Consider the following 26,005-nt stretch of genomic DNA (forward strand, 5'->3'; position numbering starts at 1 on the left):
ATGAGTCAATAATGATGACCATGATAATTATTATTACTTCCATTTGATAAAGGAGAAAGTGAAACTTAGCAGGACTGAGTACCTTGCCCAAGGTCCCAGATTTCATCACTGGTAGGAAGAGACAGGATTCAAACCCAGGAGGTCTGACTCTGGAGTCCGATGCTTAACTCCACACTACATTGATTCATCACCAACACTGCTAATTATCAGTCAATAATGTCGCACTGTCTCCCAAGCTTCTCCGGCTCAGGGAAAGAAACAACATTGTTGCCGTGGGTCACACTGGCAAAGTTTTATTAAACTCTTGAACTTGGTTTGCCTTCAGGACTTGGACCCATGTGTTCCTTTTACTAAATACTTTATTCTAGTGGGTAAGACTGATTTGGTGTCTGTATACGGGTGACAAGGGTGGGAGGGTTGGGGGAAGTGGGAGAAGGGGCCGTAGGAAGAGGAGAAAGTGATTTCTTGGGCCCCATCGTCAGTCTATTGTTGACTGTGAAGTCAGTTGATTGAGTCCTAAACTTCTGTAATCTAATAAATGGAGACGATTAGATTTGCTATCATCTTTTAAGAAACAAATGACTAAGTGATCTGTGTGTGTTTCTATATATCTAGAGAGAGAGAAAAAAATAAGGTTATCAAGATGACCTGATAGATATTTAGATAGATGGCTAGTAAACTTTAACCCCTAATTATTGCTGCATACACTAAGATCAAATGTTCTCGGTGCTGTCCACAGAGAGTGTGATATATAGTGAAAACATTTTTAAAAGATAAACAATTTTAAAAGAGTGCAGTATATGAGCATGGAAGGAAAAAATAGAAAAGGAGGAAAAAGCAGATATTGAGTTTTAAGCTTAGTCATTGATGGAAAAATATAGGTTTCTCTTGCTTTATGCTTCTACAGCCTAAATGGAAACTCATTGCTATCTTTCAAAACCTCCAACTGCAAAATTCCTTACCTTGTTGAGAAAGAATAAGTCTCGTTTGCTCTTGAGGTAGTTGGATAGGTTCCCATATTTGCAATATTCCACGATCACCATCAGGGGCCCTGTAGCCAAAACAGCACATGCTCAGCCACACCCAGCCGGTCAGCTGTTTGCCAGCCATCAGCGGGCCTCAGAAACCTCCAACCGTCTTGTCTTTATATTAGCGGGACCTAGGGATGCAGCTCAGGGTGAGAGACTTTTTTACAATTTAAGCTAAGAAGGGGTTCAGAAAATACAAAAAGGAATAGGAGACAACTGCGGGTGGGGGAGAAGCAGAAAGACTAGAAGGAGAAAGAACTGAAGGGGGGAGGGGCCAGAGCCGGGGCTCCACATGTGACTGCCAGCCAGAGGCTCCTCTGTGAGCAGAGGGGCCTCAGGACACTGTCACCCACCCCACTGTTAGGCGGCTTAAGAAGGGCTCAAGCAGGGACCAAACTTTTTTGTAAAGGACGGGACAGTGAATATTTTAGGCCTCGTAGGCCATACGGCTGCTCGCTCGGCCTTGGTAGTGTCGAAGCAGCCAGAGTGACGGTGCTCAATAACCCCTTAGAAACACCAATTTGAATTTCACACCCATTTCGAGTCACAAAATATTATTCTTTCACGTTCCCTCCCCCCGCCTCCAACGATTTAATAGAGTCACATTCAGCTCAGAGCCTGACCCCAGCGTCTCCCGGGTCCTGGTCAAAAGGAAGCAAGAGGGCTGGGAAGAAAGAAACACCGAGCCGCACGCTGACTCTCGCGCGGCGCCCTGAAGACTCGGCACGCGGCCGGCCGCGGGTCGCGACTTCCGGTTCCAGGTCAAAGCGGGGTGACCCGGAACTGGTCGTGCCGGCGGCCGCCAACGTTCCGTGAGGCCGCGGCCCTGGCGGCCTAGTTCTCCCCGGCTCCCAGCGGCCGGGTTCGGCCCAGTAGAGGGGTGTTGTGTCTCTCAGGACTTCGCTGGTTTAAAAATGCGAGTTAGAGACCCCGACGACACCGTTCCCTACGGGTTACAGAACAGGCGGTGGCGGTGGCTTCCGGTGGTTCCACGACTCCCCGCCACCCGGGAGGATTCGGTGCGTCCCGGCTACCTTCCTGGGGGCCAGCGACCCTCGCCTTTCCTGGGGAAGGGGTGTTTGCAGCCTAAAGCCGGCTCTGCGGGGCTCAGACACGCGCCCCAAGGTGGGTTCTCTGGTTACCCCCGGTCAGAATCACCGGTGCAAAGGGGAGGCAAACAGGACGAGGTTGCCAAGGCAGAAAACTCGAGGAAGAGCTGCTCACCTGGCTTTGCTCAAGGATGATAGGGAAGCAGGTGGCTGTGTCTAGGTCCCTGGGACTCTAGTTCTGGCCTCCCCAGCCCTTAGCGCCTTCTCCCCACCGCCGCCCCTAGCCGGTAGGTCTTCCTGGCTACCTTTCATCTCTGCTACCTTTGTTCAGCTTGGAAAACATTTACAAGCGTAGGTCCTTTACACCTTTCCTTCTGGCTCCAGCAGTGATCACGCACCTACAGAACCTTTCACTGAATAGGGAAGGTTTTTCTAGGGTGGGTGCCCCCTTTTATAAGTGGACAAACTATTTCCTCTGCACTGGCCAAAAGGCCATTTTCCAGGAGGCGAGGGGGAGCAGGGATGGGGAGAAGGAGCTGCAGGTGGGAGAACTCCACTGTGAGCGCGTGCACCGCGAGGCAGAGCGGCCGGCCCCTTCTCATTTACCTCCTTGCTTGGTACAGGCTCCCAGCAGGTTGACGACGTTCAGATGGTGGCCGATGTGGGTCAAGATCTTGAGCTCAGTCATCAGTGCTTTGTACTCGCTGGCCGTGGCCCCCTCTGTGTGAGAAGCGAGGAAGAGTCAAGGCGACCGGACAATGGGGCCCTTTCCGCCGGAGGCGGCATTCCTGCCCCCAGGTTTGTCACTGTTCAGCTGGTTGTTTCGCTAACTTCCCCACATTCTGCAGAAGGGCCAAGTCTGCAGACTGTTTTCATTACTCCCACCCTCCCGAGCCAACATCCTTTTGATTACAGTAAGGCCCAGCATGGCGGTGGGGTTAGTCACCGCGTTTCCTCTCACTGGACCTAGTCCTGTTCGGTAATGGGCTGACTCAGAGCCGGGCACCCTGTGGAAGCGCCTTCCAGAGGCTTCCCTCTGTCAGTACCAGGCACAGCAAGAACCATCCAGGCAGGGGATGCGCCCACAGTGCGCCTCTTTTTCTCGCTTTTCCCCTCTTTGGGGAGTTACAAAGAAGGAGCACAGGGGGCCTGTAAGAAGCAGGGAGGCCCCTTCTGTAAACATCGTTGTCGTGTGTTACATGCTCCCTATAGCCTTCTCCTCCCCAGAGTCCTCAGGGTTATCGCAAGTTGTGAGGATCCTTTAGCATCTGACTTTAGTTTCATTCTCGGAGATAAACAACATCAGTCTAAGAATTAGCAGAGTCTAAAGCTGAATTAAATTTGTTATCTCTCTTCGTTCCCATTGGCTGATTTCTAAGGCATTTAAACATTTGAAGTTATTTTTAGAAGTAAAAAAGTCATATAATCTTGTAAAATTTTCTAACGATGTGATGTTATGTAGAGTAAAAAGTGAAAGCCACTCCAACCCACTTACCTTTTTAGAAGTGACCACTGTTAGACGTTAGGCATTTCAGACCTTTTTTTATGCATTTATAAATATCCGAACAAAGGGTTTTTTTGTTGTTGTTGTTTTTGTTTGTAGAAATGGGATTACATGTATATTTTTAAAAATTTGCTTTTACCCCCTTTTATATGTTGAAGACTTTCCATTCTTTTTGATTGATCAATGGCATTCCTAATGTTTAGACTGTACAGGGTGGTTTTTGTTTGTTTGTTTGTTTGTTTGCCATTACAAATGATGTAGCCTGTGTGTGATCTTTGTTCACATATGCGAGTATTTCTTCAGGACAGGCCTGGAATGGGGCAAGGAATGTGCATTTGACACTGTGGTAAATACCGACGTGGTATTTCATAAGCACAAGTCATTTTTTAATAATAACCAGATAAACTCTAGAAGCCTCCCTATGAGCTTGGGATTGGCTCACTCAATATTTATTTGTTAGAAAAATAAACAGCATGATTACTCTTCTCATTTCAGACATGGGCATAAGGCCCAAAGGTTAAAGGTTTTACCGAAGGACGCTTTGAAAGAGCTTCTGACTCATGGCACTTGACAGTCTGCCTTTGCAGTTTCTCCTAGAAACAGATGGTTAGCCAATTTAAAAACGAGAAAGCTGAATGGAAGTGGTTTTTAGGAATTTTACATAGTGGGTTATTTGGCAATCTTTTTCAATCGAGGCTGATGGGAACTAAAAAGATAAACACTTATAAAGATATTAGGCACACTATTTCTGTTTGCATGGAGTAGATTCTCTGGGTCTCTAAAAAAAGCTCGAGTCAGAATTTTTCCTCTCAGACTCATCAGTCGCTGCATGCATTTATGCGCCTTTAGCACCGAGGGAAACCAGGCTGTCTGGGCAGGGCCACAGGTGTCCTCTTGCTCCCATGACAGACAAGCGTGGGCAGCAGACTTACCTCTCCTAGAGAGAGTGCGTGGTGGTGCTAGGCAGGGAACTGGGGCTGGCCGAGGAAGCAGATGCTTCCAGATTCAGTGTGGTGTGTCTCAGGGTTGGACACAATGTTGCCTCTGGAACACAGGCCAGAATCGTTTTTGGAGCAACGGGGCATTCCGGGAGGCGGTCTCTGCAGCCCTCCTGCGTGGCACCGTGCCGTGGGGGAAGGCGCTGCCCTCAAAGCTGGGGGACTGGCATCGGACCCTTCCTTCTGCACTGGGAGCTTGCAGAGGCTACAGCCTTTCTGGGCCACGTGTCTTCATAGGCACCCTGGGATAATGTCTACCTCGCAGGCTGCAGAGGGGACAGTAAGGAAAATGGCACTTCGGGTGGTCCCTCCACATGTGTTAAAGCACCCAGGCTGCGGCTTTCTCACACAGCAGCCACGCTGGTGCCTCTTCTCTTTGGAATCTGGGGTGGGGCTGTCCAGGCTGGGGAGCTGGAGTGTAGGATTTTCACAGAAATGCCTGCTGCCATCCGAGTCATCCACCTCCCACAAAGTCCTGGCTCCTGGGCGCAAACTCCCTTCCTGGTTACTTTCAGACTAGAACTCGGGAGTTCTCTGTAGAGTTTTATCAAAGCCTTCCCTTGCAAAGGACAGCCTTTCGACGTGGAAAACGTTATTACCCGATACTTCTGCAGTGACAGTGTTGGTGCCGGAAGAGGAGCTGTGAAGTCCCCTGAGCAAATGGCCCCCTTCTCCGGGAGCCTTCGCTGGGTACCTGCCTGGTCGGGGGCGTGGCTCCCCGAGCCTCAGTCCCCTGCCAACACCTGGGAGACTTCGGAAGGCGGCAAACTGGCCATTGGGTGTTCAGTCCTGTTTTTTTTGGTTTGGGGACTTTAAAACGCGTTAAAGTGACATGAAAATCTAGCACAAAGGGGAGATGAAGTATTTTCTACGCAGGGACCTGAGTCTTTGAGGTGTCTGGTTTTCGCACTTTTCACTGATTTTCGCCAGCAGCCTGCCTTGTGGCGGCGCTCACATGTCACCGCGTGACCTGCCTCCAGCCCCCAGTGCATCACGGGCTGGTCGTATCATTCAGCGCTAGGAGGATTTGTTTTTGCTGTTGTTTTTTTAAATTGCTAAAGAGAAAATGTTTTCTGGTCGGGACTTGACAGTGTGAAATAATCTGTGGTTCGGATCCGCTCATTTGTTCCAGTTTTCCTCCACAGTCGGGTCAAGCCCCAGCTTAGCCCTCGGGATTTATGATGTGCAGCTAAGTTTCCATTCTGACGTCATAGTGGATCATTCCAAAATGTTGAACCTGTGGTTACCATAGTCCCTGATCGTCTAGGGTCTGAGATGTGGTGGGAGAAAGGTCTCCAAGGTCACGGAAATGGTTTTCCTGTGGACCGGGCTGCGTTGTTTCATTTACAAGGCCTGCGCCGAGCTCCTGCTGGCCCACTCTAAAACTCCTGGAGTCAAGACGCTTCTGGCAGCAGAGGGGAGTTGCGTGGCCAGAGCAGAAACAGCTCGTATGTGTTCCCAGGCTGTGTTCACCTTGCACCAATGTTTAGGGGGTGCAATGGGTCGGTCGAAAGCCAAACTACCGTGTCCATACCTTTTAGCATCTTCACGGCCACCGTCCGGCACGTGGGTGATTTCTTAATGCCAAACGCAGATGCTTGAACCACTTTCCCAAAGGCCCCTCTTCCGAGCGATTTGCCTGTAATGAAAAGAAGACACAGGTTTATTTGCCAAGCCAGCTGGGCGAGTCTAAGTCTTTTTCAGGAAGGAGCTGCCACCTCTCCCGGGTGCGTACGTGAGGCGCGTAGCTCTGAAGGGGGCTCCGATGAACTGGCCCCGGAAGAGTCAAAGTTAGGGACACATTTCTGGAGATTCTTCCTCCCACCTCTGTCCTGTGCTTTCGAGGCACCCTCATCCTCCTTGGCTGGGCTGGGCCCCTGGAAGGCTCTGGTGCTGGTGGACAGTGGGTGTCCTCACAGAGGCCCCCGGGAGGGAGAGGCCACCGAGTCCCGGGCAGGCTCCTCAGTTGTTCAGTAACCTGATTAGCAAGCACGTGCCCCTGCGCTCCACCTGAGTCCCTTTTCGTGCCGCTGCGGATCATCCGATGTGTTTTCAGCAGACGGGGAGAAATCGGGCATGGTGTTTATTGCTGTTCGTTACAATAATGCTTCCTAGCTAAAAACCACTAAGTCGTATCTGACTTCTCTGTCAGGCAGAATATTCCCAGGATCTAACACGACTTCACCAGATCACAAACCTTCGTGGTCGACCCCTGGGAGCAGTTTGCTTCAACCACAGAGAGGTGGCCAAGTGCAGTAACAGAGCCAGGCGTCTGCAGGGGCGCCCGTTACGTCGGGCTGTGACGACTGTTCACCCCTTCTTTCCTCACCCGTCCATGGGACAGCCTGACGGAGAGCGGCTGTGACCGTGTCTGAATGTGCCCAGAACCTCGCCCTGTGCCCGCTGCGCAGAAGGTCCCTGTCTATTCGTGCAGAGGGAACAGTAGCGCTGGGGAATTTGGGGGCCGTTCAAAGCCAGTCTCCTGCAGCCCCGGGCAAACGGAGGGGATGTGAGACCTGGAAAGCGATGGGCCCTGAGGAGGGCACCCCGGGAGCCCTCGGCTCCCCTGCATCTCAGGGGCTAGGTGGCTAAGGAGAGCCTAGACAAGTCGTGCACTTCAGGCCTGATGGGGCGAAAGGAAGAGCGAGCCAGAGCGGTCACCCTTTTTGGTTCCTGGGGTGGGGCGGGGGGAGCCACGAAAATGCCTCTGGTCGAAAGTTAAGTCCTCGTAATTAGAGTGTTAATTTAACACAACAGCCTCCTCTCCCTGGCGAGTCTTCTTTCTCAGACTGTTCCGATAACATGCCTTGAGTTAGCCAGCCAGCCAGCCAGCCAGCCAGCCAGCCTCCCTCCCTCCTTCTCTCCTCCCTCCCTTCCTCCTCTCCTTCCTTCCTCCTTTCCTTCCTTCCTTCCTTCCTTCTTCCCTCCCTCCCTCCCTCCCGTTCCAGTCCCTTTCCCCAGAGGACGTGGTTTTGCATTTGTTCGGATTCTTGCACAGGGCGCCACGAAGGTTCCCCGCCCCTCCCCCGTTCGAACCCGCACGCTGTTATGCACAACCGCGCGGTAACAGAGGTGCCGCCGCCCCACCCCCGCCTGGTATCTTCACTGCCAGCCGCCCGGCGTCCACTTGGGAGGCGAGAGAATTGCATTTTCCGGCGTAGTCACGTGAGCCGCTTGTAGCTGTCTCTGCATCTCTCTCAGAGGGACGCACTGGTGACATGCTCTTCCTCTGGTCGCGTGCCCCTGCAGTGACTGACAAAGCCCGTTCCGCCCAGAGGACATGCCCTGCACAGGGACATAGTCGGAGTTTCCTTCTTCAGACAAAATTGTCCAACACACGGGCGAGCATGCGGACTCTCGGTTTAAGTGGCAGAGCCTCGGGGGCCTGGCGGCGCCGGATGCGGGGACCGTGGGGACCGTGCGGAGGGGGCACCAGCAGGCACCGCCCCCAGCCTGGCGGTGCTGCTGCGGCCAGTGGAGGCTGAGCCCCTGCGCTCGAGGATGAGAGCGTTTTTCCTCCGAAGGGCCTTCCGCCGTCTCACGCGAAGAGTCCCGAGTCTGAGAGACAGTGCGACACTCTGGACCCTGGGACAGCCGTCCACAGGCCACCGAGGCTCCAGCTCGCTTGGGGCGGGTGGGACCCTTTCCCTCGCAGCCGTGGCCTCCGAGCACTCCCTTAGCCGTCGTGGCAGCGTTTGGGGACTTGGCTCCTGTCAGTGAGGAGCGGTTCGTCCTCCCTCGGCTCCCCCCAGGGTTTCCCTTTGCTCTCTCGGAAGCTCGCTGCCGCCTCTCGCAGCCGCACGGGGCTGCCGCGGCCCTTCACCCGTCTGGCCCGTGGGACCCCCTCGGCAGACCACGGTTCCAGTTTCAGGAAGCCCGGTCACACTGGCCTTGACCCCGTCTGATCCTTTTCCCCTTAAGACCTTCTTAGTGCTGCCTACGTGCCACTAACTGGCCCGGCACAGTGCTAGGTCATCGTCATACGATGAGGGGACGTTGGAATTTCCTCCGAGAACGACTGGCCGGGGTCCCCGGGGCGCTGCGGACCGAGTGCGTGGCAGCACGGGGCTGGCCCCCGCCCGTCACTCGGGGCCGGTCTGACGAGGGGCGGCAGCGGTCCAGGCGCCGTCCGCTTGCCGGGCTCCTCGCGTCGTTTCCCGCGTTGGCCGATTCTGCGTTCGCTCTCCAGTGGGAGGACGCGATGGCGGACGTCCTCCCAACTCCCGTGGTAGTTTGGAGCAGCCGAGTCCTCTCTGAGGCTTGGTGAGGGATCACTAACAAAACCGTTTCTTTACTCGCCGGATCTCAGGAATTTCAGTGGCACCAACGCCTGTGACCTAAGCTCCCCCTGGGCAGTGTGAATCCCGACTGCGCTGCCAAGAGAAGCCCACAGGGCGCACACGGCTGGAATGGGACGCGCCTGGTCCGTGTGCTTCGTGCGTCTGGGCCCCCTCCGCAGCTGCCCGGCCAGCCCGCCTTTCCTCTCCCTCTGCAGCGTAACCTTGGGTACTTTCCGGGCCAGACGCTGCCTCGGATCGCTTTCTGCCATCTACTTGGCTGAACAAAGAAACACCAGTCTTAGGGCTGTTTGCTCCCGAGTCAGTAGGAGAGCACCCCTCGGGCCCTCAGGGCCACGCTGTGTGCCGAAGGACAGGTAGCTGGTGTGCCGCACTTTCTCTCAGTCGTCAAAGACACTCACGTATCCATTAAGCAAATCATAGCGTCTGGCAACTCTGAAAAGTAAGAGCCGTGAGAAAGACCTTGGACAAGGAGACTCTCCTGGAATGGGCTCGCTGAGACCCATGGGGCCTCGGGGGGTTCCGGCGGGGGCCCAGCAGTGTCTTTGTGTGTGGTGGATCGCGATGACATTAGGCGAAGGAACGAAGAAATGGGAAGCTCGTGCGCCCTGCTCCGGAAGAAGCATGTTTGATCGTGGCCAATAACTGGCAAGCGGCGTGGCCTGAGAAAGGCTTACGGCTGTGGGGATGTGTCCCACGTCCCCTGCCAAGGTCACTGCAGGGGCCGGGCTGGCTGCCACGCAGCTCAGACGTGCAGAAGGAACTCATCTCCTGTGCCACCTGCCCTGAGCTGCTCTAAATCTAGCCGATGTTTTTTTCCCGTCAGCACCATTACTGGCTTTCGCCTCTCTCTCCAGCTTTTTACTGCTTTCCAGTTTTCTTCCTCAAGCCAAAGAGAACATGCTCTTGGGGCCAAAAATTCGTTCTCATGGAGGAGGAACAGTCAGCGGAATCATTCCAAGGCCCCAGGAAACAAAAAGGTCGTGTCTCCCCCTCGGTCGCCTCACACCTCAGCGCGGGCCGCAGTGGGGCGGGGAGGCCGTGCCGTGGAATGGGGACAGCGGCCCTCGCACGGAGCGACGAGCTCCAGGAGCGCGGGGGGCACGATCTCTCGTCCTGGTTCCAGCCACTGACGACTCTGGCGTGCGTGGGCGCGAGTGCAGACCTCTCAGGAGCGTTCACGGGAGGGAGTGCGTGGGGCCCTGTGTTGTGTAGCCACGGCGGGAGACTAACGCGCACTGCGATGTCAGGGCTGGGGGAGCTTGGGGGGAGCTGGGGGAGGCACGCTGGCCTGGCGCTGATGGCGTCCGCGCTACCTAGAAAACAGCAGCCCTTGCCCTGCAAGTGACCCGCGGGCCTTCGCCGCTGGGCGGTTCACATGCCCCGGGGGCTCAGCCCCGTACGTGGCCTCGCACACGCGTCTGGCCGTGCCGCGCTCGCCCTGCGTGGCGTGCGGGGCGCACAGGCCTAATTCCTCCCCGTTGTCACCAAGCGCACCTGCGCCCGTAAGGCCCCAGCGGGGCTGTGCTGTCTCCCGCGCTTCTCCGCTTTCACGGCGCGCTTCAGCGTGCCGAGCGGACGCCGAGTGTCTGCTGCTCGGAGCAGGTGCCCGAGGGCTGCGGAGAGCGCGAGCAGGCGCTCCCTGTCCCCTGACCTCGCGGCTCGGCACCTAGCAGGGGCCTTCGCCCCCGCGCCCACCCCCTTGCCAGGCCGTTGAGTCGCAAAGCAGTGCATACAGTAGGTGCTCATCCCAGGGTCGGGACTCTGTCGGACGGATACGTTACCCAGTTTGAGTCTCTCCCGGGCGAACTCCCACTTGCTGGCGTCGTAGGGGAGACGCTCGCACTGCTCGTCCAGCGGCACTTCGTCCGGGTCCATGATGATGGACAGGTAGTCCGTCTTTATTTCCGTGGAAGACTGAGAAATAAAGAGACCCCAGAGTAACCAGCAAGGAACCAGCTTAAAGACCCCCGGCTGTCCGATGGGAAGCAACGCTTGGCATGTCTGCTGCTTTTGGGGTTCACCTGCTTGAAACCTGCGGTGGGGACAGCCAGGAGCCCGCCGTGTACACCTGCGCACATCACATTACGCGCGCGGGGTCAGCGGACAGGCCTTAGGCCCCTACGCTGCGTCTCTGTGGTGCGGGCGCTGCTGTCCTATCTCACGTGAAACACTCAGATTCTCCGGAGACCTTATTGGTTGCTCTTAAATAGCCCACGACAGTCCTCTAAAAAACGCAAAGCATTTTCATAAAACCGTTCCAAGCAGCGACTAACAATAACTTTCCGTGGCCGCTCTGTGTCAGCGGCGGTAGATGTCACACATGGGCCGACAGGGCACTCCGCGGCGGCGGCCTCCTTGTGCTTGCAAGAAAGGCCAGAGGGGGCAAAGTAAGCCCAGCCCATGGGACAGCCGAGAGGCACGAGTCTGTGAGGTGAGGGCCTGTCCCCTTAGCTGCGGCAGCGGCCTGAAACGGCTCCAGGGTCTGTTAGTGGCGTTAGGATGAGATTTGCCTTCAGTTAGAAGTCAAAGTGGGCTATTTCACCTGGGACTTGTAGCCTCATTCCAGCCGTTGGCGGGATGTCAAACGAGGAAGGCGAGCATCTGCCTTCGAGTGCTTGTTTTATCTGGGTAATGCCAGGCAGCCCCAGGAAATACCCTTTATTCCCCAACGCGCTTACTGTCTTAGACTCAAACCCCCGGGTGTATTTCTTGTTACTCATAGAACTGACTTCCCTTCTGTGGGCTGGACAGAGAGGAAGTAAGCTCGCCCACCCCAAAAGTTATGTGCATTTTATTTAAAGGCATTCTAGGGCCCGTCCTTCAGCGCCTGTCCTTTACAGGGTCAGAGTTCAGCAGAGAAGACAGCCTCCCCACGCACCCCATCCCACACCCGTCCACATTCTTCAGCCCTCACCCTGCTCTGGGCTGTCACCGCTCACCTCATCCATCACTTGCAGTCAGACTCTTTCTCACAGAAATTATCACTAACTGCTCAAGGCAGAAAGATTTGCCTGGCCCCCACAAAGCATGGAAAACAGGAAGACCTGGAGCACGTTTGTCATGAGCTGCCATTTGCCCCGGTGTCGGCTGGAAGGGCCCAGCCTGGCAGGCACTCATGCGGGTCCGTGAGGCTGCGGGGGGTGGGAATTCCTATGCGGGGTCCTGGGCGTTCATCAGAGAAGCTGCCGGAGCAGGTCACATGCCTAAACTTTTCAGTGTCCAGTGTGGCCAAGGCCACAAGTAGCAACTCCAGCCTTCAGAGAGCAGAGGAGAGCTGAAGCCTGGCAGGGACACCTGGGTTCTGCGGGGGCCGGGGTGGGGGTGCCAGTGGTGTTGACAGAGGCGCCGAGGGGGCAGGCGATGGAAAGCAACGTCCCCGTGAGGCACCTATGGGGCGTCATGGTTTATGTCAATAAGGCAGAGGAGAGGAAGCACCAGAAACCTGCAGCGAGGGCTCTGAGGACAGCGTGATAGCAGACTCGTAGCTGACGAATGTTTATTCTTGCAGCTGACATTAACACTGAGCAGCGGGGGGTGCACCGCCAAGCGCTTCGGAGCCGGGGCGTGGAGGCCGACCAGGCCGACCCGACTCCACCACTGCTCGACCTCTGACCAGCCCGGAGCGTCGGGCGAGTTGCTGACCTTTCCTAAGCCAGTTCCTTCTCTGTAAAATGGTGATAATGAGGGTCCTTATCTCAGAGAGTCCCGAATATCAATGAAATAATCCACGTAAAACTGTCAGAACTGGGCCCATGCGAGTAATAAGCATCAGCGAACTAGCTGTAGTTATGACGCAGGCCTGGGCAGGGGAAAAAAGGGTGAAGTCTATCATAAATGAGGGGTTTACGTTGCGGTTCGAGAGACCGCATGCAAGTAGCTTCTGACGCCTCGTTCCTCTCTGCCCGCCACAGCCACTCACTCGTCCCGTTCCACGGGCATTCTGTTGAGATGGTCATCTCTTCCTCCCATCCTTTCTCACGACATCGGAATGCCGCAGAATTCTAGACGTGCCGCACACCTACTCGGTGTGGTCCCCATTTGCCTTTCCGGGTTTGTGTCCCTGTGCCTCCCGTGTGCACGAAGCAGCCAGTGCTGCCCGGGCGCGGGGAGCTGGGTGCGGGGCGCGGGGAGCCGGGCGCGGGGAGCGGGGAGCCGGGCACGGGGAGCCGGGCGCGGGGCGCGGCAGCTGTGCTTTTCCACCGCTTCCCTTCCAGCCGCAGCCTTCAAAGTCCGTCTCTGAACTCTGCTGTCTCTGAGGTTCTTTCTCCCCCGGCCTTTGAACTCCCGCGGCCTCTGGGCCTCCCTCCCTCCCAGGCCTCCCTCCCTCCCTTCCGGTCTTCCCTCGGCTGACTCCTGTCCACGTTCACGTGTGTCTGCGGAGCGCAGCCGGCCTCCGCCCTGGGCTGCGCACACTGTCATCCGCCCTGCACTGTCACCGGAGAGGCCCACGCAGGGCCCGGCGCTCCGCCTCGAGCAGGCACGGTGAGCGGACGCACGCGGAGTGTCGGCACCCCCCCCCCCCCCCACTGCGCGGAGAGGAGCAGGCCGGCTGCAGGCCTCAGAGGAACCCGGCGCCCTGACCTCCGGCCCACCTCGCGCTCCCGGGAGCTGTTTCCCCAGGGCTCCGGCGGCGTGCAGCACAGGGCACGTCTCCGTTCCTGTGTTGACAGGTGTGTCTGCAGTTGACTTGTTTCTTTTATTTCTGAGTAAGGTTCAGAAAATGAAGGTTCCACGGGTCTCACGCTGAGTCTAATGGAAAGACTCTCTTGCGTACTTTTAGGTCCTGAATACCCCCTCTGTGCCTGGGAACATTCACCCGCCTGTGTCGCAGCCTTGTGCGAGCGCCCCGCTTTATGGATAAGACGTTTGACTGCTTCACCCCTCAGTGCTCGCCAGGAGCGAGAGGGAAGGGAATGGGCTAGCGTTTGCTCAGTGCCCGCGCGAGCCGTCGGCCGGGCGCCTTAGACTCTGACGTGGAAAGGAGCACAGAACCGCCCTGAAATGTTCTTACCCTTTTCAGTTTTCGGATAAAGAGAGTGAGCAGGAGCCAGAAGAGGGTCGCGGCCACACACGTGCACGTCAGCGTGATGAGCTCCAGGTTCGATCTGTCCGAGGTGCCTGGAGAGACACAACGCAAGACTGTTGCTAAGCCGGTCCTCAGGCTTAGGGACCCTGCGGGATCGGAGGTGGGGCCGGGGCCCTGGATGGCGCAGAGGCGGTTGGCACCGATGCCCTCGGGGCTGCTCATTCCCGCAGCGCCCGTGGTATCGTCCTAATCCACCTGCACTAGCCTAGGAGACTGTCCAGGAATCGTGCCGCTGAGTGTGCAAACTTCATAATCCCAGAAATGGCCAATTAAATATCAGGAGAAATTAAGAATGGGAAAAAATTAAGGCAGATATAAAAGCCATTGAACTGCTAAATCTGAAAGACGTTAAATCTCCCTAGTGGATTTTAGAATTATAAAAAAAAAAAAATTACGTATCAGGGCTCTTTGGGACTCACAAAATTCTTCAAATTAGGTTTTAGAAATAAAAAGAAATCTCAAGGACTGTCATAATTGCTCGCTCAGTCCCTTCAGAACCCCCAGGCCAGCTCACCCATGTCCAGCTTCCCACGTCCAGGGGCTCTGTTGCTGACCTCTCAGCCTGCGGGGACTGAGGTGAGGAGAGGTGACCAAGAGGTGACCCCGCTGGGGTGGGACGACTCCTAGGCACCTCCAGCCCCAGGATCACAGAGATCAAAGGCTGAGCGCTTGTGCCCCAGGACCAGAAAGAAAAGACCCAGAATATTCAAGAGCAGCCTCCACAGGGGAAGCACCGTGGGATTTACAAAGGAACGCCCCCACGGGCAGGAAGGTGTCCCAGGGGACAGTTCTCAGGCATTCTCAAGTGATGCCCTGAGCCTTTAACTTCGTGAAAAGGAGACAGAGGCTTAGTATTAATTTAGGCCAAGAACAAATGAAACTTATTCTTCGTTAGAAGTGATGACCTGGGTGATACCAGTTACTGGGCACTTGGTTGCCAAGCTCCACGATGACCCTGTGAAGTCGGTGGCAGTGACATCCCGCGTCACAGACGAATACCTCGTCTCGCCGGCTCTTGTTTCAGGTCTACAGAAATGGAGCGCACCCACCACAGGCAGGGAGGAGGCGCGAGGGTGAGCGAGGGGCCGTTGGCACCCGAGGAGCGCGCTCGCAGCCGAGGCGCGAGTCGAGGCAGCTCCAAAGAAATGAGGCAAGAAGGGTTTCAGAGGGTGAGAGAACGGAGCGCTGTTTTGGAAGAGGAGACGTTCGAAGGGGATTTCGGGCTGCAGAGGTGAAGGCCGGGGAGGGGAGTGTAGGCGGAGGGAGCGGTGTGCGTAGAGACCCAGCCGGGGCAACGGCGGGGCCTGGCGAGGGCCAGGACAGGGCCAGGCCCCGAGCCCCCCCCCCCTTGTGGCAGCGCACACACGTCCTGCTCTGCGCCGTGGCCCCTGCGGCGTGCCTTTCAGCGGAGAGGACAGACTGACGTTTTCTGTGTGTCCATCTCACGCCAAAGTCCTGCCCGTTTTGCTCCCACGGCTCACGAGATCGTCGCCTCCTGTGCCAGCCCCCTGTCACCGCCTAAATCACGGCGCCGTCAGCTCTCCCCTGGACGACCCCTTCGGCAGCTTACCCAGCCCGGAGTCCTCCCGCCTCGCCTCGCCCTGTGGACCTGGGCCCATTGCTCCGCTGCCACGGGTGCGGTCTGGAGCCCGCGGTCTGGAACTCAGACCCTCGTGGTGAGCGTGCGGGAAGCTGCGAGCAAAGCCTCCCTCGGGAGGCAGGGCTGAGGTCCTCGGCTCCCTCCCTCCCTGGCGTCGAGAGGGGCGCCTGGTGCGCAACTGGTATCCCGGGGACATGGGCCAGGCCGAGCGAGTGAGTGTGGCTGCATGTGCCGCTCGGTCAGCTCGGGGCTGAGTGTCCCTGGACCTCATGGGACTGACTGAGAAACCTCCTCGAAGATGTTTTGAAGTACTACCACCTTTTTCTCCTGTGCATCCTTTCCATGGGAGTATCGTAAGCTCGAGTTAACGTGAGTTTGGATTTTCTCCCCCTCAGTGAGAGGTCGCATGCTGCCTCGCACACACACACTTCTCTGCTTATGCTGTAAATAAGTTTTGTGGACTCCTGCTGGGACCTGCTGAGGGTACAGTGGCCTTTGGCCCTTGGAAACGCTGATAGCATCTCGACAGGGCACTGTCTGCATGAACCGTCTCAGATGCCTCCTGCATGGAGTGCTCTGGGGGAGCCCCCCCTCCCCCCCCCCCGCCACTGTGGGAACATTCCCACTGCATTCTGCGGGGCAGGAAGTTGACCCCCGGAGTAATTCCACAGTCCTTACTCAGGCAAAATTCCTTTCATGGGACCGAATGTGTTTGTGTGCTCTTAATACGTTTAAAGAATCAACTCATTAAAAACATTCCTCAAGATGAACATTTTTTTAGAAGGGAAAGATCTACTTCATATTCTGTTTCTGCTTACTGAACACAAAAATAAGGGTTTTACAAGCTATAACGTAGTATCTCTGTATCTCATTTGATAGCTCGATCTCTGTCTTTATCTGGAAAGTAACCGTCGGAACTGTCCGAGGTTAGGTGAACTGCTGTGGGTGTTTTCTCCGAGGTCAGATATCCACACGCCAGCCTGACCAGACCCAGATTCAACTCGCTGCTGACAGCTGGTGAGCTCAGCGCGTGAGACAGGCCAGCTGCACATGGCAGGGCCCAGGAGGCCAGCGGAAACGGGGTGGGGCCCGACAGTGACGGGAGCTAGCACGGGGTCTCAGGGACATCACTCCCGTATGGTCCGGGGTTCCAGACTGGTGCAGTTATGTTACTCTCAGGCATGTAGGAATATTAAAGTTACCGCCATGCTGTTTATGTGGCTTTTTAGGAATCCGTGCACACAAGCTGGGAACGCCTCTCAAGGATGGTGGTGTATGGAAATGCTGTACTAGGTTTAAATTTGAAGTACATGGTCAAGAGCAATTTCAGGTAAAGAAATTTAAAATTGTCCCCGGGTGCCATCAGTTCTGTAAACCCTTTTTATGACAGCGCGTTAAATCCTTGGGTCAAATAGGATTTTTGTGGTTTGGACCAACATTTGGCTGACTCACTGGTTAAGTCTAAGAAGACTAGAATACGGAAAGTTTCGTTGAAACATGATTTGCTTTATCCTATTAGCAACTAATGGTGTGAGTTCGTGTTTTAAGTTTCCATGTTGCGCCAGATGCCGCATGAGATGTGCCGATTTGGATTGCCATTATCGACATCCGTTGTGTAGACGAGCACTCTGTAGCACCAGGAGGCGAGCAGTTTGCCCAAGGTCACGGTGCTCGTGAGCAGCGACACACCTGGCTTCAGAGCGGGGAACAGTTCTCAGCTCTGCCACTTCCCAGCTTGGTGACCTGGGCAACGTCCTGAGGCTCTCTGAGCCTCAGCTTCTTACTTGTCAGTACTAAAAAAATCCTTCATTGGATTATTGCAAAAGTTACGTAGGCTAATGCACATTATGTGCATGTTCGATTAGCCTAAAATAGAACTGAATTAATTTCATCAACATTTTTGAATTCTCGGCCGAGGACAGCTTTATGTCATTGTTTAGATCTGTGGTCCAAAGGCAGGAGTACCCCGCCCCCCGCCTTCCTGTGTGAAATGAGAGTGCGGCCAGGTCATCTCTGTCCTGAGCACTCTCCTCTCCTCCAGAAACCCCCCTGGACTGCCAGCACCCATGAAGGGAGTCATGCCGGTCGCCAGCAGCGTCTGTGGGGTGTGGGTTAGCTCCTCGCATCCTCCCCCGTGCCGGGAGAGGCCTGGGGGCGAATGCAGGGCAGGTGCAGGAGCAGCGCCGCCGCTGTGGAGGACACTCAGGGTTTGGAGGGGAACGGAAAACGGGAAGTAGCCAAGGGTGCTCGAAGGGGCGCTGGAGACCCAGCCCAGCGCTGCGTCGCTCTCCCCTGGTCCTCGCTCTGGGGCTCTTGCTCCAGGACCAGCGCGTGCTTCCTGCTGCGCACGTCCTTTCCCGAAACGCGTTAATGTGCAGCGGCCGCGGCACGGACGCCACTGCGGGGCCCCGCGGCAGCCCCGTGCGGTCCGCATCTGCGCGCCCACCAGCCACCCTCAGAGATGCCGAAAACGGCGGTTAGCGTTCAGGTGGTTCTCTCCCGTGTGACGATACGTGCTATCAAAACAGCATCTCAATAGCAAGGCCTCATCGGTTATGAGCATGCATTTGTGCATGTTGCCATGGCTTGCAGTGATGATCATGGCACATAGTTATCGTAAGTCGCCGGACGAAGATGCACCATGCTTTCACGGTCACAGTCCCACTGAGTTCCAGGGGCTGTGGCACGCTCTGTTAATTTCGGAAATTATTTTGGTTAGTAACAGTCTTGTTGCTTTTAAGTTGGAACTTCCCCTCCGAGAGCTCCCCTGTGCTCCTGGGCCGTCCAAACCAAACAAGACCCCTGATTATTTAAAGAAGCTACTTTGACTCCACAGCCCACTCATCCTTTTCAGCTACAAAAATAACACATTGTTTTATCTATGAGTATAAGAATCCTTTTTCAAAGGAAATAAAAAGAGCAGACAGTTTCCTTCCTGGCGAATTCACGGACCTCTTTAAATCTGTTAAACATAGCCACAGACACAACTTACTTGCCGGCTGCATTTCCTAAACTCAGCCTGACAAGATGGGTCAGCGGGAAGGGTCTCTTTCGTATACAGGGGAATCAGTCCAAAGCCAGGAAACCTTTCACAGCCACCAGAGTGAGAAGAACAAGGCCTTAGAGTCTAGGGCGAGAATCTCGTTTCGGAGGTAAAAACACTAAGCAGGTATGTATCCAGCTGTCCGAACAGCATCCAAGCACAGAAGCTTTACTCAGTGAGCCCAGAGTGCTTCCATTAGACTGCAGCTAACTCATAAGCCACACGATACCAACTTGCAAAAAAATTTCCCTTCTCCAAATGATGCCCTCGACTGGAGCCGAAGCCGCCTCCTTGAAACGGCACTGTCATCTCCCTTTCCTGGTTCTGGTGTATCAGAGAATGAGTTAAATGTCTCCTCGGTCTGAAGGCTCCTTAAACATCTGAAGTAAGCAATCACATGAGCCCAAGTTGTCTCTCTTTTGGGCTAAGCATTCTCATTTCCTTGCACCGTTTTGTCATCCTATCAGGGCTATGGCTCCATTTGATCATGCTTCTCTCACAAATGGGGACAGTATTTTGGGTGTGATTGGATGATTGCAGGTCAGGTCATCTGTTTTCTCAGCTAACCACAATTTTTAAGCAAAGAGGTTGGATACAGCTTCGCTCTGAAAGCAGAAAAAAATATGAAAGAGAGCAAGAGAGAAAGAGAGCAAGCAGAAAAATTATGAAACGCAGGCACGAGAACTCAAAAAGCATGGCAGCTGAGGGCAATGATGGCTAAACAGGAGGATGGATGTGTGTGTGTGTGTGGGGTTGGGGGGGAGGCCATGTTGTGAACTATACCGTTTCTCTAAATGACACTGAAAATTAATACCGCACGAGGGAAAAAAGGTCATGAATCTAAAGTACAAATTCCTCAGAACGTTCTGTGGACTAGCCAATAGGAAATATTTGACATTATTTAGACTTCGTTATCGCCAAGGAAGATACCGACGGAGAAGGTCCAGAACCGCCTCGTAACTTGCTGTCTGCTTCCTGCCTCGTTCACCCTGCCCATCCAGCGTCCTGCAAGGCCTCCTTTTGAGAGCAAGTGCCCGCCCCATCCCTTGTCGCCTCTAAGAACTCCTTCAGCCCTCGGCAACAGCACCGCGTGGTCCCGTAGAGCAGCTGGTGTTTCTGCTTTGCCCTTGGGAGGAGCTCACAGTGCTGCTTGACCCGGTACTAACTGTTTCACGCGCCCCCAATCTCCCTTTAGCTAGGTCTTCAGACCCACTGCGTTAGGGATCGCGGCTTCCGCTTGCACGTTCTGCACAGTCCTGGGCGGATAAAGAGGTGGTTGCGTTCGCAGTGAACAGAACCTGGCGTATCTCTGTTGCCTTGAACGGTGTATGTATTACTTTTCTCAGACTGACAGGCAGCGATAAGCTTTGCGTTCAAGGTACACGTCGAGGGCCATGGGAGCACAGAGGGGCAAATAGTGGTGAGCCTGGAGGTCCGGTGCGGAGAAAGTGAATTTTAAAGGGTGTGCAGGGGGAGGACGAGCTGGGAGGAGGCCTGGTCAGGCGAAAACGCAGCAGACCAGACCGGGAGGAGAGCAGCGTGCAGCCCAGCTGGGCGCTGGGCGTGCGGGAGGGGGAGGGGCGAGGATGGAGGATGGAGGAGCAGCCCCTGAGGCAGAGGAGCGGAGGAGAGCGGGAACCACTGCAAGATTTAAGCGGGGGAGTCGCCTGTCGTAAGAGTGGCCATTTAAAAAGAGCGCAGTTTGGGAGTGGACCCGAGGATGGCGAGAGGAGCAGCGGGTGGGCTTTTTCGGGGGCTAAGAGGTGATGTCAAGAGAGGACGTGGCTCGGGGTGTCTGCAGCTGATAGGGGCAATTCAGGGGAAAAGTACCCCCTTTCCTCGAGAGCAAATGACTCGGCCTGACCGAAACTGACAAGTTAGTGGCAGCAGTATGCTTAACGTCTGACTTTTCAGAAAAGCGTGACATTAGTGGGAAAAGGAATCAGTGTAGGAGATCTAGACGCAGGTACGGAGAAACCCAAAGGAGGGTAACTGAGAGTCTGGAAGCTCCGTCTTACACCCAGGCCTGGCAGACGGGGTCCTAAGGTGCATCGCAAGGAGGGGGGTGGGGGGCACGTGGACCCCAGGGCTGCGAAGGCGAGAGGCCGGCCTCGGGTCCCGGGCTCTCCGCCTGCGCGTCGTGCGACCGTGGGCAGGCAAGTTAACCTTGTCGAGTCTCCGTCTCCCCATCCCAGTCTGAAGATGCTGCTCTTCACGTCCTTGGATTCTGGTGAAGTGCGTGGGACAAGTACGTCAGGGGTCTAGCACGGTGCCCACACATCAAGGTGCGACATAAACATCGGTGTCCTGCTAGGTGCTGGGCGTGGCTGCGGAGCCCAGAGCCCCGTCAGACACAGTTCCCGCCCCAAGGGTTTGTGGTTCAGTAGGGGGGAGAGCATGTCAGTGAGTAGGCCTTAATACGATGCCGGGCAGGGGCGAGCCCCGAAAGGCGCCGGACCCACGGTGTGGGAGAGGAGACAGCAAAGGCATGTCTGACTCAGTGGGCATCCTGGAGGGCGCTACAGGCCGGGGGGCATCTAAACTGGCTTTTGAGGATGAGGAGGATTTGGATAAAACAGGGAGGGAGCCTGGACCACAAACGTCCCAGGCCACGGCCGGCCCACGACCCCCAGCAGAGGGAGGGGTGGGCACAGGCGCGTGGCTGGGGCGGGGCGGGTCGGGGTGCGTCGTTGCGGGTCTGGGTTCCGGAAGAACCGCTCTGTGTATTGCAGGTTGTTGTGAGGCCTTGGGGGGGTACCTCCTGGATGAGGGCTAGGGGTCCTCCTAGCTCTCTGCTGCTGCACCCTCTCAGGTGGGGGTCCCTCCCGGCCTGATGCTGCCACTCCCTGGGGGCCCCATCTGGAGTCCTCATTAGGACTAATTAATGACCCTTTGAAGAAGGTGTTAAAGAGACAGTCACGCTTCATAAACTGTTTTCTCCCCGTGTAAGCAGAAGAGTTGAAATCGTCCTTTAAAACAAGGGTCATTGAGAGACGAGTAGAACCGTGACTAAAAGTACCCGGGAGCGTCGCTCTTGACTTTCTGAGCGTGTGTATTTGCGGTCGAGGACTTTCGGACCTTTCGGGAGACTGAAATCAACACGTGAGAGAAGGGGAACGATGCTCTGTTTCAAGGAGCCCGAACTCTCAGAGTGACAGTCTGTACGCGGTGTGAGTCCCCGAGTCTGCGGGGCGGAAGAGCTGATGTCTGTCGCCCTCTCCCCGGCCCCCCAGAATCCATACGCGGTCTGGAGTCTCCTGGGAGCGTGGAGACGCAGGCTTCCGATCAGACTCCATCGTTTCTTGTGACACCTCAGTGTGCCGTGGACGGTCACATCTAGGAGGTGCCACTCTGATATTTGGTGACGCTGTGAGTGCTATGTTTGGGTGATTCTTGGAGAATTGAAATCGAGGTCTGAACTATTTCTGAATGGAGGCCACATGGCCCCAGCCCAGGGCGGGGTCAGGCCTCTTTGGATTTTGCTGCTAAACAAACTCCGAGGCCTCTAAAGAGGAAGCACTTGGAGTGTTTTTCTTAAGTGTGGTCTGTTTGTTACGTATTGATCTTCTCTGATAGCATTTTGCCGCTTACGTCATGTTAAAAGGCAGCGTGTGCAGACGTTTGGAAGCCGTGTCTAGCTCATGGGAATGAGACCCAGAGAAGGCGTGAACCGTTTCCAGCCTGTGGGTCCCCCGCCCCCACCCCCGTCTCCACGTGCCGTCCTCCTTCGTGGATTTCTCTCTCAGCTGTGGCCGCCGGCCATTGTCTGGGTCACTGTCATCACGCTAGCGGCTGGCTTTCCTCTCTTCCACCCCCAGGGACTGTTGGGGTGGCCGCGCTTGAGAGCGGCCAGCCCGTCTCCACCTGTGCCTCCGCGTGGAACCAGACAGGCCCTTCCCAGCGGGACGGGGAGGGGCAGGAGGCCAGGGGAAGGCGCAGACCTGAGGGGGAGGGCTGGCAGGGGACCTGGAGGTGAAAAGCTAAGCTAAGCGAACAGGGAAACAAGGGACTGGGGAGGGGGGGCGGGCAGCAGCTCCGGCCGCAGTTACCTTGCACGGTGAGGCGCGCCCAGCTCTCCGCAGACCCCTTCTGGTTGGTGGCCTTGCAGTGATAGATGCCCTCATCCTCTTCGGTGACCCTTTCAATGAACAGCGTGCTGCTTCCTGGTCCTAAGATAATCCCTGCGGAGCGAGAGGTTCGATTAGCGAGCCTGGGTGGCAAACAGAACCGGCTCCCCCGTGACATGGCCCCCTCCCGTCGAGACGTGCTCAGACAAGGAGGCCCCCGCGCCAGCCGCCCAGGGCGGGCCTGCGTCCTTGCTGGCTCTGGCCCAGGCTTTCCACACTGATCGAGGGGGCCTGACCAGACAGACTATAGGCTGTATTTTATTAGTTTTAATAGTTTGTATTTCCCCAGATTATAAAAGATATATTCAATGTAGAAAATTTGAGAATTATTGGAAAGCATAAAGAAAATGTACGATCTTACCTTCCTGATATTTTTCCTTTAGTCTTTTAAAAGTGGACATCTTTACAATTTGTTCATTTATATAATATTTTTTGAGCACTTGGTATTACACTATTCTAGGTCTGAGAATTAGCCTACAGCATCTCTTCTGGCTTTCTCTGACTTAGACTGAGATGCTGGCGATACACTAATAAGCAAGGTAAAGAAATCCTCGCCTACAAAGGGCTTGATTATAGCTCTGGAGAATTACAAATAAATAATGTAATTGCAAGTAGCAATGAAGTCTGAGATGAAAAAGATTTATTAGGGCAAAAGCTGTTGGTTCATATAGCCAAATTGCCTTCAAAAAAAGATAATAGCAATTAACACTTCTAACAGCAGAGGGTAAGACACTGTTTTAGCCTTGTCCTGCTGGTACCGAGCAGAAGCACCTAAAAAAGTATGAAACACAAAACTTTGCTTGTTTGACGGCGATCATGATCGTTGCGTGATTCTTTGACCATTCTTTCGTGGGTCTGGGAGCCCTTTCTGTTTTCAGAGCACCCGTTCTGAGGAGTTGAAAAGGTGACTGAAGGCTAGTCCGGGGGGAGCGCAGGAGGGACGCAGCGAGGACAGAGTGGCAGCTGGGCGTCCAGCGCTGGCCGCGCTTCAGGCAGGGGCCGGGGCGGGTCCCATCGGGGCGGCGGGGAAGGAGCGCCAGGCGGACCATGCGCCCGGCCCCGCCGCCCAGCCGCGCATCTCCCGGCGCCGCTCCCGGCGGTAAGGCGCGGCCAACACCGACTTCGCGGGGCGCGCAACTGCTGCGAGCTGAGCTGCGACAGCGCCGGCGACAGCGCACGCAGCCCGCACGGACGCGCGGTCAGCGGCGTGGCGTGTGTGACGGCAGCGCCCCACGTGTGCCAGCGGGCCTGGCCCCGGCACGCTTTCCGTCCCCGAGGGCCCGGCTTAAATGGCGCCGTGAGCAAGTGCGGTCGGAGGGCCTGGGCGTCACCCCGGGGCCAGGCGCGCAGCGGAGGGGACGGGTCAGTGCCGGGGCGGCGCGCCGACGCCTGGCCGAGCCACCTCTGGCCACCGCCTGCGGGACGGCGGGGCGAGACGGTGGCCAGGGTCGGCAGGCACAGCCCCTCGGACACCACGGCCACGGCCACGGCGCATCCCCGCCGGAAGCCGCTCCGAGCCCCGCGAGGCCCTTTCTCAGCCCCGCTCCCGCCGTCGATCCCCCCAAGCCTCTGCCCACGCCTGCGCGCGGCCGTCCCCCAGCTGCTTCGGGGCGTTCGCCTGGCGCCTCGCCCCCTCCACGCCCCGACTCCCGGGACGCAGGCTCTGTCGCACGAGGAGCTCAGCTGTTCAAAGTGGGCGCTCTTTTTAGTTCAATTTTTTTCATCATGATTAACTTTAAACCTTTAACAAGAAGAAAATATCACCCGTGCACCCGCCGTGATGATGAGCATCTGCCGTTTTGCCATCTTTGCCTCACACGCCCCCATGCGAACACGGCCCCTCGGCCTCGCTTTCCAGGGCCGCCGTCCCGCAGCCGCGTGTGCCAAGCTCACGGACGTTCCTGTGCTATTCTCCACAGGCACGTGTCTCCGTAGAATAGGTAACGTTGTTTTGTGAATTAAAAAATTCTAAATAAATGGTATCACGCCGTATGTGTGCTTTTTTGACTTTTTTTCCTGTTGAGCAGTGTTTTAATATTTATCCTAGTTGACATGTGTAGATGGAGTTTGTTTTTAACCGAGGTATGACACTCCATTGTAGAAAGAAGCCACAGATTCAAAAAACCCACTGCTCTGCCAGAGGACGGTTAGGTAGGTGCCACTCGCCTTTTTCTTTTTTGCGATGCTGTCGTCACGTGTTTTGCTGTTACAGAGGCGGCTGCGACGCGCACCTGCCACAGGCGCGCCCTCACCGTGTGTGTACCCGTGCTGCCCAGGGTTATCCCGTGTCGGCCCTCCCCCATGCAGCGAAACCGCCTTTCAGCGGGCATCAGTTACACTCCGGCCAGCAGCGCGTCGCCGTCCTTCCCCCGTGTCCGTGCCGATGCTGGTACTGTCGGGTGCTCTGACCGATGGCCACATGCTGAGTGCAGAAGGGCGTCTCGCCGTGGGCGTAATCTGTAGTTCTCTGCTCGCTGGCGTGGCGGGACATCTTGGCTCATTGTTGTTGGCCACTCAGGCTCCTTTCCTATGAATCGTCTGTGTGTGTCCTACGCCCATTTTTCTGTTGGCTTACTTGCCTTTCAATGATTACAGTTTGTTTTTTCTTTTTTAACGTGTCTTGGCTACAGATCTTTTGTTGGTGAAATGTGTGGCCAGTCTTCCTGCATTCCACGAACAGTCTTTTCAACTTTGTTTATGGTGGATTTTTAGTACAAAAGCTTTTAAAATTATGATGTCAAATTTATCAATGATTTCCATTATCCTTTGTTCTTTTCGTCATCACTTGTTTAAAAAGAGTCCTTTCTTACTCTGATATAAAGAAAGTATATGCCTTTGTATGCTCTTCTATACATGCAAAAAATCTGTTTAGAAGATTGATTTAGAGTTTCGTCTTCTCTTACTTAGGTCTTTCACCCACCTGGATTTTTTCGGAGAGAGGAGTGTGTGTATGACGTGAGGTAAGGGTCCGATTTTTACCGTATAAATCGCCAGTTATCTCAGCGGCTTTTCCTCACTAAGCTGTTTTTTTCCATTGAATTGTGGTGTCTGTTCTGTCAGATACGAAGCTTCCACGTATTTTTTGGTCGTGTGCTCGGGCACGTGACCCGTTCACCGTGACCCGTTTATCTGTCCCACACAAGCTATGGGGACTGGGCAATGTGTCGGAATCTGGTGTGGCGTGACCCCTTCTTCACAAGTGTCTCTCAGCCCTTTATACTTCAACGTGAATTGCAGGGTCAGCTTGTCGAATTCTGTGGAAAGCGCTG

The 26,005-nt window shown here is 55.4% G+C and overlaps 1 protein-coding gene across 2 annotated transcripts in view; it reads right to left on the reverse strand.

Annotated features, from left to right (window-relative positions):
- FLT1 (fms related receptor tyrosine kinase 1) overlaps positions 1-26,005 on the reverse strand; it is a 139,578-nt gene that overhangs the window by 17,950 nt on the left and 95,623 nt on the right. The window contains exons 15-20 of one of the 2 annotated variants that reach the window (XM_036228396.1): positions 22,659-22,790; positions 13,892-13,998; positions 10,662-10,794; positions 6,114-6,218; positions 2,684-2,797; positions 963-1,051 (exon numbers count right to left, since the gene is read on the reverse strand). In XM_036228396.1, coding sequence (XP_036084289.1) covers positions 963-1,051; positions 2,684-2,797; positions 6,114-6,218; positions 10,662-10,794; positions 13,892-13,998; positions 22,659-22,790 — 680 coding nt within the window. Of the gene's footprint in view, positions 1-962; positions 1,052-2,683; positions 2,798-6,113; positions 6,219-10,661; positions 10,795-13,891; positions 13,999-18,410; positions 19,215-22,658; positions 22,791-26,005 lie in introns of those variants that run through there. The other variant, XM_036228397.1, reaches the window with a different exon arrangement.

The sequence above is a fragment of the Rousettus aegyptiacus genome, unplaced genomic scaffold, assembly GCF_014176215.1.
Source record: "Rousettus aegyptiacus isolate mRouAeg1 unplaced genomic scaffold, mRouAeg1.p scaffold_m13_p_11, whole genome shotgun sequence".
NCBI classification, from domain to species: domain Eukaryota; kingdom Metazoa; phylum Chordata; class Mammalia; order Chiroptera; family Pteropodidae; genus Rousettus; species Rousettus aegyptiacus.